This window comes from Pelophylax lessonae (assembly GCF_965119305.1).
Source record: "Pelophylax lessonae genome assembly, chromosome: 1".
Classification (NCBI taxonomy): domain Eukaryota; kingdom Metazoa; phylum Chordata; class Amphibia; order Anura; family Ranidae; genus Pelophylax; species Pelophylax lessonae.
Window position 1 is genome coordinate 122594519 of NC_138768.1, and position 20758 is coordinate 122615276.

A 20758-nucleotide genomic window follows, 5' to 3' on the forward strand; every position below is an offset into this window, starting at 1 on the left:
TTGCTACAATCCTTATTCCCTTTATGATGAGAATCATGAGCCATCCCATGACACAGTACACGCCATTAATAACATGTACTGCAGGCTCAGCCAACCAGGTCTATAACACCCCTCCCCCACTTTACCCCACACAGATAATAAGCCCCCTTCCCTATATCCTCATACAGACGGCTGATTCCTCCTTCCACTTCTCACACAACCTCCATCTCTGTCCTCCAACACTGAGCTGAGCACAGCTTACTATACACGACACGACTGCCCCGTTCTAGCTGCTAGTCAGGTGACCGCTCACTCTCCTCACCCGGAAGCGGAAGTAAAACTGGGGGGGTCGCCATGGGAAGCAAGATGGCGGCGGCCAGCAGGGTCGTCCAGGTAAGAGAGAATTTTACACCCTTCGTGTACTATTAGGTGAGAGGAGTGTGACAGAGACATGATGGTGGGTCTGTGTTATCGGCTCAGGCCCGAATTTTCCCGGACTTGTCGCGTACAGGGGGTGACAGCCAGTGACCCTGAGAGGAGAGCTGAGGGTGACTCCAATACATAGGGGACACATACACATAATACAAACCATACACTGCATTCCAGTATACATAATACACAGGGGACACCCCATCCCAGTCCACATAATACACAGGGAACACCCCATCCCAGTCTACATAATACACAGGGGACACCCCATCCCAGTCTACATAATACACAGAGGACACCCCATCCCAGTCCACATAATACACAGGGGACACCCCATCCCAGTCCACATAATACACAGGGGACACCCCATCCCAGTATACATAATACACAGGGGACACCCCATCCCAGTCTACATAATACACAGGGGACACCCCATCCCAGTCTACATAATACACAGGGGACACCCCATCCCAGTCCACATAATACACAGGGGACACCCCATCCCAGTCCACATAATACACAGGGGACACCCCATCCCAGTCTACATAATACACAGGGGACACCCCATCCCAGTCTACATAATACACAGAGGACACCCCATCCCAGTCCACATAATACACAGGGGACACCCCATCCCAGTATACATAATACACAGGGGACACCCCATCCCAGTCCACATAATACACAGGGGACACCCCATCCCAGTCTACATAATACACAGGGGACACCCCATCCCAGTATACATAATACACAGGGGACACCCCATCCCAGTCCACATAATACACAGGGGACACCCCATCCCAGTATACATAATACACAGGGGACGCCCCATCCCAGTATACATAATACACAGGGGACGCCCCATCCCAGTATACATAATACACAGGGGACGCCCCATCCCAGTATACATAATACACAGGGGACGCCCCATCCCAGTCTACATAATACACAGGGGACACCCCATCCCAGTCCACATAATACACAGGGGACACCCCATCCCAGTCTACATAATACACAGAGGACACCCCATCCCAGTCTACATAATACACAGAGGACACCCCATCCCAGTCCACATAATACACAGAGGACACCCCATCCCAGTCCACATAATACACAGAGGACACCCCATCCCAGTCCACATAATACACAGGGGACACCCCATCCCAGTCCACATAATACACAGGGGACACCCCATCCCAGTCCACATAATACACAGGGGACACCCCATCCCAGTCCACATAATACACAGGGGACACCCCATCCCAGTCCACATAATACACAGGGGACACCCCATCCCAGTCTACATAATACACAGAGGACACCCCATCCCAGTCCACATAATACACAGAGGACACCCCATCCCAGTCCACATAATACACAGAGGACACCCCATCCCAGTCCACATAATACACAGGGGACACCCCATCCCAGTCCACATAATACACAGAGGACACCCCATCCCAGTCCACATAATGCACAGAGGACGCCCCATCCCAGTCTACATAATACACAAGGGACACCCCATTCCAGTCCACATAAAAAACACAGGGGACACCCCATTCCAGTATACATAATACACAGGGGGCGCCCCATCGCAGTCCACATAATACACAGGGGGACGCTCGGTCCACGTTAATACACAGGGGGACGCTCGGTCCACGTTAATACACAGGGGGACATCCGGTCCACATTAATACACAGGGGGATGCCCGGTCCACGTTAATACACAGGGGGACGCTCGGTCCACGTTAATACACAGGGGGACGCTCGGTCCACGTTAATACACAGGGGGACGCCCGGTCCGCGTTAATACACAGGGGGACGCCCGGTCCGCGTTAATACACAGGGGGACGCCCGGTCCGCGTTAATACACAGGGGGACGCCCGGTCCGCGTTAATACACAGGGGGACGCCCGGTCCACGTTAATACACAGGGGGACGCCCGGTCCACGTTAATACACAGGGGGACGCCCGGTCCACGTTAATACACAGGGGGACGCCCGGTCCACGTTAATACACAGGGGGACGCCCGGTCCACGTTAATACACAGGGGGACGCCCGGTCCACGTTAATACACAGGGGGACGCCCGGTCCACGTTAATACACAGGGGGACGCCCGGTCCACGTTAATACACAGGGGGACGGTCGGTCCACGTTAATACACAGGGGGACATCCGGTCCACGTTAATACACAGGGGGACGTCCGGTCCACGTTAATACACAGGGGGACGTCCGGTCCACGTTAATACACAGGGGGACGTCCGGTCCACGTTAATACACAGGGGGACGTCCGGTCCACGTTAATACACAGGGGATGGGCCATGGTTTGGCTATGATACAGAAGCCACGCTTACAGCACACGGATCCCAACACACATTCATGCAGATAAGCCTTCTGGGATACCCTCAGACCACTGGGGACTGGACCTTTCGGCATATTTTTTAGGCTTTTGTTTCTGGCCCGGGATCCAACATGACGCCACCATGGATCCTGCCGCTTAGGGGAAAAATGGGAAGTCCCAACCTGTTCTCTCCCAACTTCCGGGCCGCCCAGACTCACCGATCCTTTTGCCAGACTTCCCCGGCGCGGACCCTTCCACTGTCACTTGCTTTTAGGAAAATGGTGAGATTTTCTCTCTCTCCTCCCCACCAAGCAGGACATCTCTGCAATGGCTGCTACAGTTGTGAGTACCCTCTCTAAAAGAGATCCAGGACCAAAAGCACCAGATAAACAAAGTGGACTCTAGGGTCATTTCAAATGAAACCTCTACACACTCTCTGGAAGCTAGAGTAACAGCTCAGGAGCGGCAAAACCAAGGTATTTCCACATTGCAGTTGCTGATTCATGACCGTAAAAAACAAAATTTGAGAAACAATATGAGGCTCCAGGACACCCCTAAGGCAACATCTGGAGGAGACCTTAGCACAATGGTCAATGCCATCCTGAACCGCCTGCTATGCAAAACCCCAACAATGAAACTGGAGTTAAACCAAGTCCAGGGCTTTTGAGGGGGGTACGCTTTGTACCCCAGAGATGTCCTTGCGAGAGTACACTTTTATACCATTAAAGAGGAAATTATGCAACGGGCTTGGTCCATTGGTCCTGTGGACGGGGCACCAGTTCAACTCATTCCAGATCTATCCTGCATGACTCTCAGAATGCGTTGGACTATCCAGCTCCTTCTCAATCTAATCCAGAATGCTGAGTCAATCCACCGTTGGGGCCACCCATTTCATCTTGTCATTCGTAAAGGTAATGACTCCTTCAGTCTGCACACCCCTGAGCAGTTGCGGGATCTCTTTGCATGTTTGGATGTTCCAGAAGTCCCCATCCCTGACTGGCCAGATCTCTAGGAGTGCACAGGGGGACCATGACCCTCATCCTCGAGACCACAATGACAACACAGGTCGAGACCCCAAATACAGTCGAGAGGATGAAGATGCTCATCCAACGACATTTGAGCCGTAGTTGACGTTTAATCAGGGATTAATGGCCTTTATGGCGGTTAACTTTTGACTTGTTTTTCACTATGGGCCAATGGTCGTGGCAGCCCACAGCCTGCATCCATCAACTATGTTTGCACAGCATCCCCGGCATCCCTCCAGGGGTGCATTCGCCTGGCTTATCAATGTTGGCTGCCACAGCTGCTATGTTTGCATGGCATCCCCAGCATTTCTCCAGATGGGCCCAGGCTGCATGCTAAATTCTCAAAGTAACAGTTATGCTGCATAGCATGCTCCCTCTGCTACTGACTTTTACTTTTGTCCCCACTTTCCTCAATAAGCTTAAATGGTTCTCAGGACCACGTCATTGTAGAGAAAAGGAATAGCACTTCATGTCCCCCCATACAAAGGGCACTAAAAGCCAAAACAAGCAAAGGGAAAGGGCATGGAAGACAAGTACCAGCAGAAAGTGTATTTACTTTAAAGTTAGACTGTAGGCATTGTCAATTTTTACACTGGTCCAGTTTTCCCCAAATGAAGGTATATGAACCTGTTGTATGGACTGACATTTGTTGTGCAGTGAAATAGTGAAATTCTAAGGCCCCTATAACACAGGCCGGATCTGATTTGCTTAACGGGATCTAACAGTTAAGCACCTGCTGAGCGGAGCGGCCGAATGACAGGTCTGTGCCCACTCTGCTTATGCCGAGCAAAAACAGACACAGCCTGCTTTGCGATATGGGCAGCCCATAGAGGACCGGCTTGCCATTTACACCTGACTGCAATCTGATCCAGCCACACAGAGGGGAACAAATCTCCTTCGGTTTTTTCTTTTTTTTTTGTCGGATCAGACCCAGGGGTCTGATGGAAAATGAAAACGTATGCAGCTACCACATCTGAGAACTGGTAGGCTGCAATACTAAAATTTTGTTTTTGGGTTTAGTTATATTTTAATGTTGACCACCTATTGTTGTTTTTTTATTTTTACATTAGTTTAGTCGTGTCCGACTCTTTGTGACATCATGAACCATAGCACATGCATTTTCTGTCCTCCACTGCCTCCCGGAGCTTGCTTTAACTTCATGTTCATTGTTTCGATGATGCTATCTATCCATCTTGTTTACTGATGTCCTCGTCTCCTTTTTCCTTCCATGTTTCCCAGCATCAGGACCTTTTCCAATGAGTCCTCTCTTCGCATTAGGTGGCCAAAGTATTCGATCCTTCCAGTGAATTTTCAGGCTTGATTTCCTTGAGGATTTACTGGTTTGGTCTTCTTGCCACCTAAGGGACTTTCAAAAGTCTTCTCCAACACCATAGTTCAAAATCATCAATTCTTCAGCGTTCAGCCTTCCTTATGGTCCAGCTTTCACAGCCGTAGGTTACTACTGGAATTACCATAGCTTTGACTGTACGGTAGAGCTGCACGGTTCTGGATAAAATGAGAATCATGATTTTTTTGCTTAGAATAAAGATCATGATTTTCAGTGTAACATCTATTACATTATACAAAAAAAATGGGCTAACTTTACTGTTTTTAAATTCATGAAAGTGTATTTTTTCCCAAAAAACTGCGTTTGAAAGACTTCAAATACAGTGTGACATAAAAGATTGCAACGATCGCGATTTTATTCTCTAGGGTCTCTGCTAAAAAATGTATATAATGTTTGGGTGTTCTAAGTAATTTTCTAGCAAAAAATACTGATTTTTAACTTGTAAACAACAAGTGTCAGATAAAGGCTAAGGGCTCCTTCACACACTGAGTCCGCCAAGCGAACTCCATTTTTCTCAGCAGGTTATCGATCCGCCTATCCCCTGCTGAGCAGTTGGATTACTGTGTGCGGAGACACAGCTGTCAGGTCCCCATTCATCTCTATGGGGGAATCGGATGGGAACGGACCGTCTGTCCGTTCTCATCCGATCTGATCCGCCAGACGGATGGAAAATAGGGTTTCCATCTGTCCAGTTTGGACGGATCGGATGTCAGCAGACAAGTCTCCGCTGACATCCGATGCCCCATAGGGATGCATGGGGCGTCCATTCAGATCCGCCAAAAAAACTGACAGGCGGATCTGAACGGACTCCATGTGTGAAAGGGGCCTTAGCCTTTAGTGCCGGTTCACACTTGTGCGGTTTGCGAGATTGCATGTAATTCGGAGCGCACTACTCCTTCATTACATGCGATCTCATGTGCGGATGCGAGTTCAGCCATACACTTTGTATGGCTGGATTCGCAGCGCATCCGCAGCAAACTCGCACATGAGGCTTTTTTTGAGCCGCATCAGAATCGGATCGCACAGTGGTTCACACTTGTGCAATCGGATTCTGTGCGAACTTGCAGATCGCACTGCGATATGCAATCGCAACTGGGGGTGTTGTTAACTTTTAATTGACACCCCCTGCGTATCGCATATGGCAGTGTGAACTGCCAGATGTGCGGATGCGGGAACACGGCACGCTGCATATTCGCAGCGTTCCCGCATCGCACAAGTGTGACCCAGCACTTAAGAGGTTAAACTGCCCTCACAGATGGAAGTTAATTCCTTTGATCTAAATTCTAAAAGAAGGAAATGATACATTGTAAAACATTGTGTTATCTCACAGCCTTAACAATGTTGATAAACAATTGCCTGAGCCCCCGTTCACATGCACGCGATCCGACTTCGGGTGGCGACCTCCGAGGTCGCGGTGCGAGCAGCGCGCCGCGACCTCGGAGCGGCCGCCACGGACTTCATAACATTGAAGTCTATGGCGGTCGCCTCCTGGTCGCCCCAAAGAAGCTCCGGACCCTTTTTCTAGGTCGGAGCGACTTGTGTGGCTCGACTGGCTGCGGACTCTCCCATTTGGTTTAGACAGCAGCAGGCGCCATCGGCTCCCGCTGCTGTCAATCAGTCAGTGAGCCAATGAGTAGAGGGGTGGGGCCGAGCCGCGGTTCTGTGTCTGAATGGGCCCACAGAGCAGCGGCTTGGCTCAGGTGGCCACATAGCAAGCTGTTTACTGTGGGGGCAATTGGCAGGAGGGAGGGGCAAGGAGCGCCGGTGGGGGACCCGAGAAGAGGAGGATCTGGGCTGCTCTGTGCAAAACCACTAGATAGAACAGGGAAGTATAACATTTTTATTTACAAAAAAAAAGACTTTAATATCACTTTAAACATTTCCCTTTACTAATGCTTTAATTGCATTTTCAGTATTTGGTGTTGACACTAAATCTCTGCTTTTTTTTTTTTTAGGTGGTTAAGCCGCATGTTCCAGCAATACGATTCCCAGACAGGAAAAATAGTCCAAAACCTAATGGTGAGTGTGTGTAACAATCCAAAATTAGAAAGCAGTAGAAGTCCTACAGCTCCACATCTGCTGGCACTGCATATTACCCAGAGTACGGCAACATCCATTATAATACAGGAAATTTCAAAAGAGTATCTGTTGGCTGTGTTGCTCTTTAAAACACGTTCTGATAAATCATCAAACGCAATGCAATGTGTTGTGATGCCATTTATTTTAAATGGCACCCCAACACACACACACACAACTTAGATGTGAATGTTCTATGTGTGTGCTCATTGCGTTGAAAAAAACTTGCAGGTCCAGTTAAAGTGCTTTGCAGAGTTTTGGTCCAAAAAAAATAAGCTGCTTAACTCAACCTATGCATTTCTGCAAGGCACTTGTGTGAACTGGCTTCACTTTGTGCTTTAACCCTGGCCACTTAACAGTCATCACCTCCTGCAACATTGCTGTAAAAGCCTTGCTTTGTCTTAAAGGAGAACTCCTGGCAAAAACTTTTTCCCATGTCCTTGTTGCTGATCTCCTACCTTCACCGACTATGCCATCCATCTATCTGAGCTCAGTAGTTCCTCTGTAATAGCCTGCTGAAAGGTAAAACCATTACTGCCCTGTGATTTCCTGTTTGTAAGACCGGTGCCTGCTATTGCTGCCTGCTATTGCTCCTGTCCCCCCAGCCACCATTCTTGCGGCGTTGCCTATTTGTAGTTCTCTACAGCAAGCAGGGCGGTCCTCCCTTCCATAATTGATGTAGTGGACAGAGGGGTCTCACAGACCCCTGGTCTGTACCGCCCATGGAGGTGGTGTCTTCCTCCTCTGCTCCCTGCCACTCACCACCCCCAACGCCCCCCGCCACCATCTGTCGGTGCAGCAGGGATAGTTAGGAGAAGCCGGCTGGATGGCAAAGCAGGAATCTCCCGCTGTGACAGATCTTGTATGTGAAACGCATTGTCCAGCTTCCTTGACCGGCTTTGTGATAGACAGCACAATGGTCCAGGGCCGGTCCAGGAGGCGACAACGGCTGGCGTTTCACATACAAGATCTGTCACAGCGGGAGATCCGTGCGCTGTCATCCAGCCGACTCTCCTAACGATCCCTGCTGCACTGATGGGCACTAATAAGCTGCACTGGTAGGCACAGATGAGACTGCACTTATTGGCGCTGTGGGGCCCAGATGAGGTGACACTAGTGAGTTTGCCCTCTTCCAAATAAATTATAAGGGTCTACATTTTTTCATCATAGGTGTATTTTAAATGATAGACAAAATATTACCAAAAATCCAGAAAAAAAAAACCCCATGATACAAATGTTTAAAATTTAGTTGCAGTTCAGTGAGTAAAATAACTATTTGATCACCAAGCAAAACATAACTTAGTACTTGGTGGAGAAACCCTTGTTGGCAATCACAGAGGTAAGACTTTCGTGTATTTAGTGACCAGGTTTGCACACATTTCAGGAGGGATTTTGGTACACTTTTTTTTTTTTTTACAGATCTTCTCTAAATCCTTAAGGTTTCTTGGCTGCCACTTGGCAGCTCGAAGTTTCAGCTCCCTCCATTTTCCAGAGGATTAAGGTCTGGATACTGGCTAGGCCACTCCATGACCTTTATGTACTTCTTTTTGAGTCCCCCCTTTGTTGCCTTGGCAGTATGTTTTGGGTCATTGTCATGCTGGAAGACCCATCCATGACCCATTTTCAGTGTTCTGGCTGAAAGGAGGTTCTCATCCAAGATTTTATAATACATGGCCCCATCCATTGGCTCCCCAATGTGGCAAAGTCGGCCTGTACCTTTAGCAGAGAAACAGCCCCAAAGCACAAAGTTGACACTTTCGTGCTTGACTGTAGGAATGGTGTTCTTTGGGTCATTGTCAGGATTTTTATTCCTCCAAACACGAGTCCCCCTCCTCAAGAAGGCACATCGACAGTCATGCCACTGAACATCTAAATAATTGGGAGAAAGTGCTGTGGTCAGAGACCAAAATGAAGCCCTTTCACATTTGACTTAAGTTGTCCTGTTTGGAGGAAGAAAAATGCTAACTATGACCCTAAGAACACCATCCCTACAGTCTAGAACGAAGGTGAAAACATGGTGCTTTGGGGCTGTTTCTCTGCTAAAGGTACAGGCCAACTTTGCCGCATTAAGGGGCAAAGGACGGGGCCATGTATTGTAATATCTTGGATGAGAACCAGAACACTGAATATGGGTCGTGGATGGGTCTTCCAGCATGATAATGATCCAACAAATACCGCCAAGGCTACAAAGGAGTGGCTCAAGAAGAAGCACATTAAGGTAATTAAGTCAGTCTCCAGACCTTAATCCTATAAAAAAAATTTATGGAGGGAGCTGAAACTTCAAGTTGCCAAGAGACCGCCAAGAAACTTTAAGACCCCATTCAGACTAGCGCGACTTGTCAGGCGACCAAGTCGCCTGACAAGTCGCGGTCGGTCGCTCACCATTGAGTAGTACAGGACCTGTTCTAAAAGGGGGGAAACAAGTCGCTCCGACTTAGAAAAAGGGTCCTGTACTACTTTGGGGCGACCTGGGAGCGACTTGCATAGACTTGCATTATGTGAAGTCCCTGCAAGTCGCGCCGCACGCTGTGCACCGCGACTTCACAGGTTGCTCCTCCAAGTCAGATCGCCTCAGTGTGAACCGGTGTAACGTTAAAAAACCATACCCCGTGAAGAAACCATACCCTTTTCACTTCCTGTGTGAAACAGCTGAGCAGCGCAGCAGTGCGCATGCTCAGAGCCCCGGAGACGTAACTGAACAGCAAAGAAGATCACAAGTGCGCATGCTCAGAGGGTAGGAAATAATCACGGCACTGTGTGAAATGTCATACTTACGGCGGTATAATTAAAACAGTTCGGCAGCAACTTCAAACATCTGCTCTCCTATCGCTGTCACTTCCCTGATCTCCCCTAATAAATATATAAGCGGCGGCGGGTGTATGACATGTAAATGACGCCGATCTCGGCTCCGTGATCCCGCTTTTATATTTATTAGGCGAAATGAGGGAAGTGACAGGGGAAGGAGCGGAGATGATTGATGTTGCAGTGGAGCTGTTTTTAATGTAACGGCGGCAAGTGTAAGTACCGTGAGAAATCCATACCCTCCGTAGCTGCAGCGGAAGTGACGAGGGTATGGTTTTCTCACGGGTATGGTTTTCTCACGGAACACCGGCTCTAAGGATTTAGAGAAGAGTAGGCCAAAATTCCGTCTGAGATGTGTGCAAACCTGGTCACTAACTACAAGAAACATCTTACCTCAAGTATTAAGTCATGTTTTGCTTGGGGATCAAATATTTATTTTACTCACTGAATTGCAACTTTGTTTTATGTGTTTTTTTTTTCCTGGATTTTTGGTTTATATTCGGTCTCTATCATTTAACATACACCTATGATAACAATTATGGACCCTTCATTTCTTTGTAAGTGTGCAAACTTACAAAAAATCTGCAGGGGATCATATAATTATTTTCCCTGGTGTAGCTCAGGAGTTCAGATTTCACTAGCTGTAGTTTTTCTAGCTTAGTTTCTATCGTCTCTTCTTACTGCTTCCCTTTGATCAAAGACTGGACAAATCCTGAAGAATATTACAAAAAGGGATGAGCTTGGGTTCAGCTCTGTGTTCTGCTGAACCTGCAAGGCAGCTGTCAGTGTTGGGCCAATGAGATGCAAGCATCTGACAGAAGGCAGTGGAATATTTAGTGACAAATCTGTATAGTTTTTTCCCTAACCTTTTTAATGCCACCACTAGTGGTGGCAGTGAGGGGTTTTAGATACACTCCTGTCGGCTGTACAGCTGCCCAATCTCTTTTTGTGACCCATGAATTGTGTCCCCTGCCATGTATCCTGGGATCTGCTTTTCCTCCTGCAGGTCTAGGACCCGCATGTCGGTTGTCGGCAGGTAGGGGGAGGGAGACCAGTGAACATCCATTTACTGATCTCCGTTAGCCATAATGAACCCTGAAGCAATACAGTGGAACCTTGGTTTGCGAGTATAATTGGTTCCAGCAGCTTGCTTGTAATCCAAAACACTTGTATATCAAAGCAAGTTTTCCCATAGGAAAGCATTGAAACTCAGATGATTCGTTCCACAAGCATTTATAGTAATATAAAGATATGCTGTATTATATATAAAGTAGTACATTACTGTACAGTATAAGTATGCCATCTCCTCTGTTAAACATTGTGTCCCTGTGTCCGTGCTGTACATAACAGATGCCAATTATACTGTATTAGAGCTTGTCTGGCTGTTTACTGCAGCCCTCTGCTTCTCTCCTCCCCTCCTCCTCAGATGACGTCAGAAGGAGTGATCGGCTCCTCCCGCCGGGTAGAGCAGAGAAACGAGGAGACATATACAGTAAGTGCAGGGACACTCTGAAACAATATAAATCGGCATGTTTATATACAGTACAAGCATTGGGACACATAATGGTATGTAACAGAGTGCATTAACAGAGGGGATGGCATGCTTTTAGTGTATAAAACTGCTCGTATATCAAGACAGTTTTTTTTTTTTAAAAATGTTGCTCGTCTTTCAAAACGCTCGTAAACAAAGGTACTCGTAAATCGAGGTTCCACTGTACATCGCTTCCAGGTCGCTACATTGGGATGGCTTGGGCAGAAAAGACATTGGAAAAGGCTTCTATCTACTATGAAAAGTGAAATTTTGCCTGAAAAGGTGCACTTGGCCTTTAGTATGACAAAAACATAAAACTATAACAGATGTGTTTTCATTTTTGTTTGTATACATTTATTTGGTATTCCTTATTTTACCACAAGTGTTATTACTTTTAGTGCAAGAAGCATTGAAGTCTATGATTTATCCCTTCACTACTCCCTCAATCACAGCACAACAAGCTACGATCGAAAATCCTCCCGGAATTTCCAATCCTGCACCTGTCCGCCGAGTAGTGACATCCCCAGACACTAATGACTTATTGAAATCACTTCCTCAGAAGTACAGGAGAAAACCTGTGCCCAGTGAAGAAATGGAGTATATACAAGTGAGGCATTCAAGCTTTAATATTGGTTAACATATTGAAGGACATTTATGTAGTTCCTACTCTACCATTTGCAACTGAATGTTTGGAAGCGCCACATTGCTTCTGTATTGTGAATTTCTGCAACTAATCTTCAAATGTCTGCCTGTTTTTGCACATTTCTGACAAGTATTTTAAGCTAGTATGCTGCACATATAATACAGCAATCTGCCAGATAATTGGGAAGTAATGTGGATCACTTTTTGAACAGGCGTGGTTATATGAAAATTACTTATTAGCTATTTTTTAGGCAATAAGCCAGTTGGAAAATCTGCCATCCTTTTGAATGATGCGAATAAAAAACTGGCACAAAAAATGGCACAAAGCCATACAACACATTTATTACATGAAATGTGACATAATAAATCTTTTGCATTTCTATGGCAGATTAGTCAGCACATTATTAATTGATAAATATCCCCTACTGTATATTGGATTTCTCTTTTGTTTCTTTTCTACTGGATAGTCTAGTTTCACTCTAGTTTTACAGTGCCTGAATACAGACCAGTAGCTTACTTTTATCACACAAAACCTATGACCCACCTGTTTTTCATTTTTGCACACGTGAAAATCTGCATTTTTGGCCCCAAAATTACTTAAAACACCCAGACATTATATATTTTTGGAAAGCAGAGTAGAATTAAAAGATAAAAGTTGCAGTTTTTGTTGCTTGATTGCTTGATATTTGAACAACTGAGTAAATAGATACCAAACATGCCAAGTCTTAAAATGTTGTGCTCCTGCGATATTGCAATGAACAATGATACCTAAAAATCTCCATAGGCGACACTTTGAAAGCCTTTACTACTCACCAGTGCGATCGTGGTTTACATACATGTGCGCACCATGTGCATGCCTTTTGTATTAATGGGTGTGCAGGGCAACTGGAGTTATGTTTAAAGGATAAGTTCACCTTTGTAAATAAAAGAAAATGAACAAATAATAAATGCACATCTTTTTGCAGGTAAAAAAAAGTGCATTTATTATTTTATATACTAGGAGCATGCAAATCATTAAACCCCTGATCAGTAGGTCTTGGGTGCCATGCAGGTGTCCTGCAGAATGTCAGTGTAAGCTGTCTGCCCGTACTTTGTACATGCAAGCAGTTGCACACTGACGGGAAGAAACAATGAACAGCCTAGGGCGCTCAACAGTGCCCTTGTAGTTCTCAACTACCAGCCGACAGCCGCAAAGTTTGTTGGTACTTGTAGTTCGTTCATTCACAGAACTTTGTGAATGAATGACATGGCTGGGTGGGCAGAGCTCTGCATGGCCGCGTTTTTTTATTTTTTTTTTATTTTAAATTGTGACCGCAAGTGTAGGGAGGCGGCAGGTTGGGGAATGGCTTCAGCAGTGGGAACATGTAACATGTTCCACCCTAAAAACAGGTGGAACATGTAACATGGTCCCAAAGGTGAACTTATCCTTTTAATTGTTTTGGTTTTTAATTTCTTCTTTCTTTTATTACTTTATTGATATTATAAGGGGTTAACATACCGCCATGTTATAGCATTGAGCAGATGACCAGTATTATTTATAAAGACATTGGGGGTCTAATAGACCCAATTGTCTCTCCTGCTCTCCAATGCTGATAAGCTCGGTTACATACATTCAAGATGGCTTTGAAACCTGAAGTGACTAAATCCATCATCACTTCTGGTTTCATTCAGATGTTCCTCAGTCTCCTCCCGCTCAGCCTCCTAAAGCTGATGGATGTGGTCCCGGACTCTCCCGTTCACAAGGGGATAGGGGGGAGGTTTGTAGGTAAAAAACGCACTGTAAAAGGGATCGTCTAGGAGGTATACAGCCATCTAACCCCTTTACTTTACAGGCGGGAGGCGGCTGGGAAAACTGGCACAAGCTTTATGGCTGCTACTGTTACTAAGTATGTACAAATAGCTAAAATATTTACAAATTTATTAGATGTATTTTATATACAATTAGTATATTTGCGTAAATCTGTCTTGATTTTATCCTCCTTTTTAATCCACTGCATAACAAAGCTTAAACTTGAGGAGGAGGATCAGCACTCTAATCCTGTGAGAACCTTGTTGTATTAAACACTGACTGTTGCAGTACAGTGAACATGCTTACAGAAGTTGGTGGCCCATGCATGACCTTAACAATGATGCCACTGCTGTGGTCCAGTGACTGTTTATATCCTCCACCAGGATGAATTGCTTAACTCCACGGTAGTCTACAGTGTGGTCGATGACCTGGCTATGAATTTTTGGCAGGGATGAATGACAAGATTGGTTGAACAGAGATGCAAGTCTTTTAGGGTCATTCACGCGTTTGTATTTTAGGGCTATAACAGTAGTATGTAATAAACTGCTTAGCATTCTTGTGATCTTTGCTAAGGAGGAGAATCAAAATACAGATATAAGTGCCTTTAGCTCATCCACACTATCAGAAAATATAGTATTCACACATGAACACCTAGTTTATTTTCCCGTAGTTTATTCCTTTTTTGGATTATTGATTGAATAGGCAGTGCATGTTGTATAGATGTTGGGATATTGTGAAATCTGTACAAATAGTTAATTAACATTATGAGTTAATACAGGATCATGTTCCTTAGTTTAGGTCCAATTCTTTATCTATGTACCTTTTTTGTTGTAGGGAACAAGAAGAAAACAATTCTATAAAAAGGGTAATCAACTATTTAATCAAAAGAAATGGGTGCAATATCACTCACAAAAAAATCCAATATCCAGACCAATACAGATCACTGCCTTAGGTTTTTGCTTGCTACTTGTCTACATACCCACCGCAATCACTTAAAGTTCAACCTATGGTCAGGTAGGCAGAAACCATTTTCTTTCTTTTTGTGGTGCAAACATCTGTCGGTTTGTGAGGTATTCAAGCTAAGCATGTAGGTGGCACAAATAATGTCAGGATATCCTAGCTCTTTCCTTTTCCTCTATTGTGGGAAGGGAAACCCAGCACCATTTTTATAGCCAATGTTTGGTTACATTTATTATGAAGTGCTCCATTATGGTAGCTTTTTATAGTACTCATTCTGACTGCGGTTGCACTGAACGCCAGGCAGAAAAACTTTCAATTAAATATATTCCTGAATAACCACAAAGGATAAAAAAAAAAAAGGAAAAATAACTGTGGGTGTACCAAATTTCTGGCAAACCCAGATATGAGCACAGAGCGAAGTCATCTTGGCACAGAGCCTAGCCGTTAATATACGCTGAGCAGCACAGGCAGTGAGAAGCAATTATGACACAGAATGTGTACTGAATGCCCCCAAAAACATAATTTCCTGCTTGTGTGATTGGCTCACTGATTTTTCCAGACGTCTGCCCTAAGATACAAGGCGGATTTCTGGCATCCCCTGCAACAAAAATGTCATTTTTGGTGAGATACTCCCAATAGGAACACGTCTAAAGGGATGCAGTCAGGCACTTCCTCTGGCTGGCCAGAGTCACTTCCGGTTTACTCAGCTGCCAACGGTGCCAATTTTAACAATTCCAAGGACTCTGGAGTAAGGGATCTGATGGGGGTCCTTGCCGACCAAATGTTAGATGCTGGCAGGAATTCCTACCCCTCTCTGCCTGGATGGGTGGCGCTGGACAACCTCCCACACAAAATCCTATATACAAAAATACTGCACGTGAATGACAAAGCACTGAAAACAAGATGACAAACGGGCCCAGGTTGCACTATATGTTTATGCTTTGTGATCTTGTGTCTTACAGCAGGTTGTTATCCGTACTGTGTAACCAGGCTTTCTGTCGCTATGTTACAACTAATTATTATACTGTATTATTGTAGTCACTTATTTTTTCATGGCATACCTTTAAATAAAGAATTAAAAAAAAAAAATTCCAAGGTATTGAATAATGCAGATTTTGGCGTTTTAAATACTTTGAAGAGAAGAGAAGGGGTTTGGGGTCTTTTAGACCCCAGATCCCTCCATAAGGAGTACCTGTCACTGCCTATTAATGTCACAAGGGATGTTCACATTTCTTGTGACAGCAATAAAAGTGATCAGAACATTTTTTTTAAAGGAATAGGTAAGTCGCACCCGCAAATGTAAACCGTTTTCAAATCACCTGTGAGGTATTGGCACGATCGTTAGAGGGAGAGCAAAAATTCTAGCAAAAGACCTCCTCTGAAACTCTAAACTGGTAACCGTTGAAATTTGTAAAGCGTTGCCTATGGAGATTTTTAAGTGCCATAGTTTGTCCCCATTCCACAAGTGCATGCAATTTTAAAGCGTAACATGTTGGGTATCTATTTACTTGGTGTAACATTATCTTTCACAATATACAAAAAAATTGGGCTAACTTTACTGTTTAGTTTTTTAAATTCAGTGAAGTGTTTTTTTTTTTCCAAAAAAATGGCGCTTGAAAGACTGCTGCACAAATACCGTATGACATAAAATATTGCAATGACGACCATTTTATTCTCTAGACCAGTGGTCCTCAACTCCGGTCCTCAGGGTCCACTAACAGGCCAGATTTTTAGTATTACCTTGGGGAGATGCAGACTAGAATACTGCAATCACTGAGCAGCAAATTATATCACCTGGGATGTATTTCAGTTATCTTGCAAACCTGGCCTGTTAGTGGGCCCTGAGGGCCAGGGTTGAGGACCACTGCTCTAGGGTCTTTGCTAAAAATAAAAATTAAAAATGTTTGGGGGTTCTAAGTAATTTTTCTGGCAAAAAATACTGATTTTTAACTTGTAAACAAGAAGTGTCAGAAATAGGCTTGGTCTTGAAGTGGTTAAAATCCTTGCAATGTACAAAGATCACTTAGAAGGGGATTTATTTTCTCAACAAAAGTGGAGTTACGCTTTACTTCTGCTTTAACCACTTGCCGACCGCTCACTGAGCTGGTACTGCGGCAAAGTGGCTCGTTATCGTCCGGCGACGTAGACCTACGTCACTAGACTCTCCCCTCTCTGGGCGGCGCGTGCGCGCCGCCGGAGGCTCGCTCCCGCTGTATTCAGACACAGCGGGAGTCGGGCCAGGGGAGGAGAGGCGGTGATCACCGCCGCTCTTCCCCGATCGTCGGGGATAGAGTGAGGAAATCCACCTGCTTGTGTAAACAAAGCGGGCGGATTTTCCTATGTGACAGACAGTGACAGATTACAGGACTCAGCATAGCTGAACCTGCGATCCTGTGTCTGTGTCACACAGTCCGCTCCCCCCCACACACGTCAGTAAGCATGAGGCATACATTTAACCCCTTGATCACCAACAGTGTTAACCCCTTCCCTGCCAGTGTCATTATTACAGTAACAGTGCATATTTTTAGCACTGATTACTGTAGTAATGTCACTGGTCCCCCCAAAAGTGTCAAAAATGTCAGTCAGGGGTCTGATCTGTCCGCCGCAATGTTGCAGTCCCGCAAAAAAAAAAAACCGCAGATGGCCACCATTACTAGTAAAAAAATAAACAATAAAAATGACAAATCTTTCCCGTAGTTAGTAAACGCAATAACTTTTGCGCAAACCAATCAAAATACGCTTATTGCGATTTTTTTTTTTTACCAAAAATATGTAGCAGAAAACAAATTGGCCTAAAATGTTAAAAAAATTTGATTTATACATTTTTTCATGGGAATGTTATATATCAGAATGTAAAAAAAATTGTAAAAATTTTTTTTTGTTTTTCAAAATTGTCGTTCTTTTTTTCAAAAATTAAAAATTGCACAGGGGATCAAATGCAACCAAAAGAAAGCTCTATTTGTGGGGAAAAAAAGGACATACATTTAATTTGGGTACAGCGTCGCACGACAATTGTCCGTTTAAGTAACACAGTGCCGAATTGCAAAATATAGCCTGGTCAGGAATGGGTTAAAATCTTCTGGTCTTAAAGCGGTTAAAAATACGCTCATTGTGAATTTTTTTGTCAAAGACATGTAGCTAAATACATTTTGGCCTAAATATATGACAAAAATTGAATATATTGGATATTTTTTAACTGTAAAACTAGAAAATGTCAATTTTTTCGCAAAATGTTTGCACTTTTTTTATTAATATCGCAAAAAATGAAAAGCGCAGAGGTGATCAAATACCACCAAAAGAAAGCTCTGTTTGTGGGGAAAAAAAGAACGTAAATTTAGTTTGGGTACAGGGTTGCATGACCGCGCAATTGTCAGTCGCGCAGTGCCAAGTTGCAAAAAGTGGCCTGGACGTGAAGCAGGAAAATCCTCCGGTGGTAAAGTGGTTAATAATGTTTACTCTTAATCTACTCTACACAAATTAAGCCAGGATGCATACTGTGGGTTGGCTAGACTCAATTTAGGGAAAGCTTTAAATAAATTACTGATGCACATAATGTAGATCAGAAATTTCTGCATTTTTTGGTATTAATGAAAAAAGAACAGTTTGCTACATCTATTTCATGCACTGTGCGTCACCTTCTGTTAATAATTTGGTTTTACAACCAACACCACTACTTAGTAAAGCACTGGAACTTTCCCTTCTTGTATTTAAATCATAAATAGCCCATAGATTTAGGTAAAATCTCTGCAGGTTGCCAGTTTCTTATATATGCTTGGCTTGTCATGATGGGAGCCATAGCACCAAGAGCAGGTTCTAATCTGGCCAGTAAGTTCCTCCAAGAGTGCTCAGCTGGGGAATTAGCCCTTAGACATGATATTGTCGCCTGATCCAGCCAAAAATCTGATTAAACCTATTTCTTGTGACTCTCTGGTATGATTAGTGCTTGTTATTTTTTTTTTTTTTTTCTTTCTGGAGTTATTAATTAACTTATGTTTCATTTCAGCGTGGCGGTCCTGAATGAATACCTGAAGTGTTCCTCTTCCGCTGCCAGAATACGATTGTTACCAAGTGTTTCTCAAACTGTAAAAATTCTACATAATTGTAAACTAGATTAATAAAGAAAAACAAATCCCCACATTGTGGAAGTTTTCAACCTCTGCCTTCATTTTTAACTTTTCACATAACCTTTTTTTTCTGTAAGAAGCAATGGAGAAGTGTATTTACAATTTGTAATGTAATAATTATTCAATTAAATCTCGCTATTTGTAATATGTCATATTTTTTTTTTAATTATTATCTAAAAAAAATGGCCCTACTGTGTATGTATGTGAGTTAGGGACCTTAGATTGTAAGCTCCTTGAGGGCAGGGACTGATGTGAATGTACAATGTATATGTAAAGCGCTGCGTAAATTGACAGCGCTATACAAGTACCTGAAATAAAATAAATTAGTCAAGAATATACACAAATGTGCAAAAGTTTTAGAGAAGTGGGAAAAAAAAGAATGCTTTCAGAAATAAAAGAAAAGAGAGGAGAAATCCAATTCAAATCAATATTTGGTGTGACTGACCATGGCTTGGTTCACGTTACTGTATGTTGCGGAACACACGCAAAGTCACGCTCGTTCCTGAAACACAAATGCTCTGCTCTTTAGGGGTGCCATTAATTCTTAAGGGTACTCCACACCTTGGCAAAAGTGGGTTTCTTTTGGTGGGGTGCAATTAAAACACAAAAAAAAGGGTCAGGAACTTCTTTCCCTGCATTTCTGCCTTGAAATGAATGGGCTGCCCTGCACGCAGCCACACAGATGTGAACCAAAGGCTTGTTCACATATCAGGTTGGAGGGGCGGTAAAACCACATGGTTGAGCTGCGTTTACCGCCCCCACCTTCTCCCCCTTTAGCTGCAGAAGCAGCAGCTGGGGGGGGGGGGGGGGTACACATGCTGTGGCTTCAGCTGGAGGTATACCCAGAGGGAATGGGGCTGCACTGCAACTACCTTGCAACTGTGTGCATTGCACAGTTGTGGTGTAGTGATGCTGCATTTACTGGCTTAAAACAGGTGAAGAGGAGGCAACATTTTTCCCCTTTATCACATGTCAAATGCCTCTGAAAAGCGATCTGAGCATGGATTGCTTTTCAGAGGAGCAGCAGTCCTTGCTGGTATCACAAACGAGCCCTACAAAAGCTGTTCTGATGGTACGGGAATAGGGGGGGGGGGGTCAGGATTAAAAGTAACTCACATACAGACACGTGTACATAATCACACATACAAACATACAGACAGACGTGTACACAAACATACAGACACATATGTACACACACACACATACACAAACATGTAAAAAAGCTCTTTTAAAACGTTTTAGCACAGTAGCTTGTCTCATTTAGCCTGGGTACTGCACTAGGGGGAAGCAGAGAGCACAGCACACTCCACCCTCCTTTACTTTCACTTTGCTGAGGCTGATGGAGCTCCCTCACAGTGTCGATGTACAATTGGGCACATCTGACTGGCCTTCTCTCCCATGACCCCATGGCACACCTGAGGACCTCTGGCAACACTCCAGTATGCCGTGACTCACTGGTTGAGAGAGGCTGGTCTAGAGCAGTGGTCCTCAACTCCGATCCTCGGGGCCCACTAACAGGCCAGGTTTGCAAGATAACATACACAAGATACATCACAGGTGATCTCATTTGCTTCTCAGTGATTGCAGTATTCTAGTCTGCATCTCCCCAAGGTAATACTTAAAATCTGGCCTGTTAGTGGGCCCTGAGGACCGGAGTTGAGGACCACTGGTCTAGAGGACTGTGTCTGAACCTACCTTCTGTGCTAATATATG

The 20758-nt window shown here is 44.5% G+C and overlaps 1 protein-coding gene across 1 annotated transcript; it reads left to right on the plus strand.

The window, feature by feature from the left end:
• Positions 1-275: 275 nt before the first annotated feature.
• Positions 276-19136, plus strand: LOC309544322 (alpha-ketoglutarate dehydrogenase component 4-like). The gene is made up of 4 exons (XM_082243229.1): positions 276-372; positions 7077-7140; positions 11929-12137; positions 18925-19136. Exons 1-4 carry the CDS (start codon positions 334-336, stop codon positions 18940-18942), a joined length of 330 nt encoding a protein of 109 aa, XP_082099355.1. The 5' UTR covers positions 276-333; the 3' UTR covers positions 18943-19136.
• Positions 19137-20758: the final 1622 nt, after the last annotated feature.

Excerpts from the sequence above, each read along its gene's own strand:
- LOC309544322 (XM_082243229.1), top strand. The coding sequence starts at position 334 with ATGGGAAGCAAGATGGCGGCGGCCAGCAGGGTCGTCCAG. Across the intron at positions 373-7,076 it reads CGGCCAGCAGGGTCGTCCAG|GTGGTTAAGCCGCATGTTCC; the intron begins GTAAGAGAGAAT and ends TTTTTTTTTTAG. Across the intron at positions 7,141-11,928 it reads AAATAGTCCAAAACCTAATG|TGCAAGAAGCATTGAAGTCT; the intron begins GTGAGTGTGTGT and ends TATTACTTTTAG.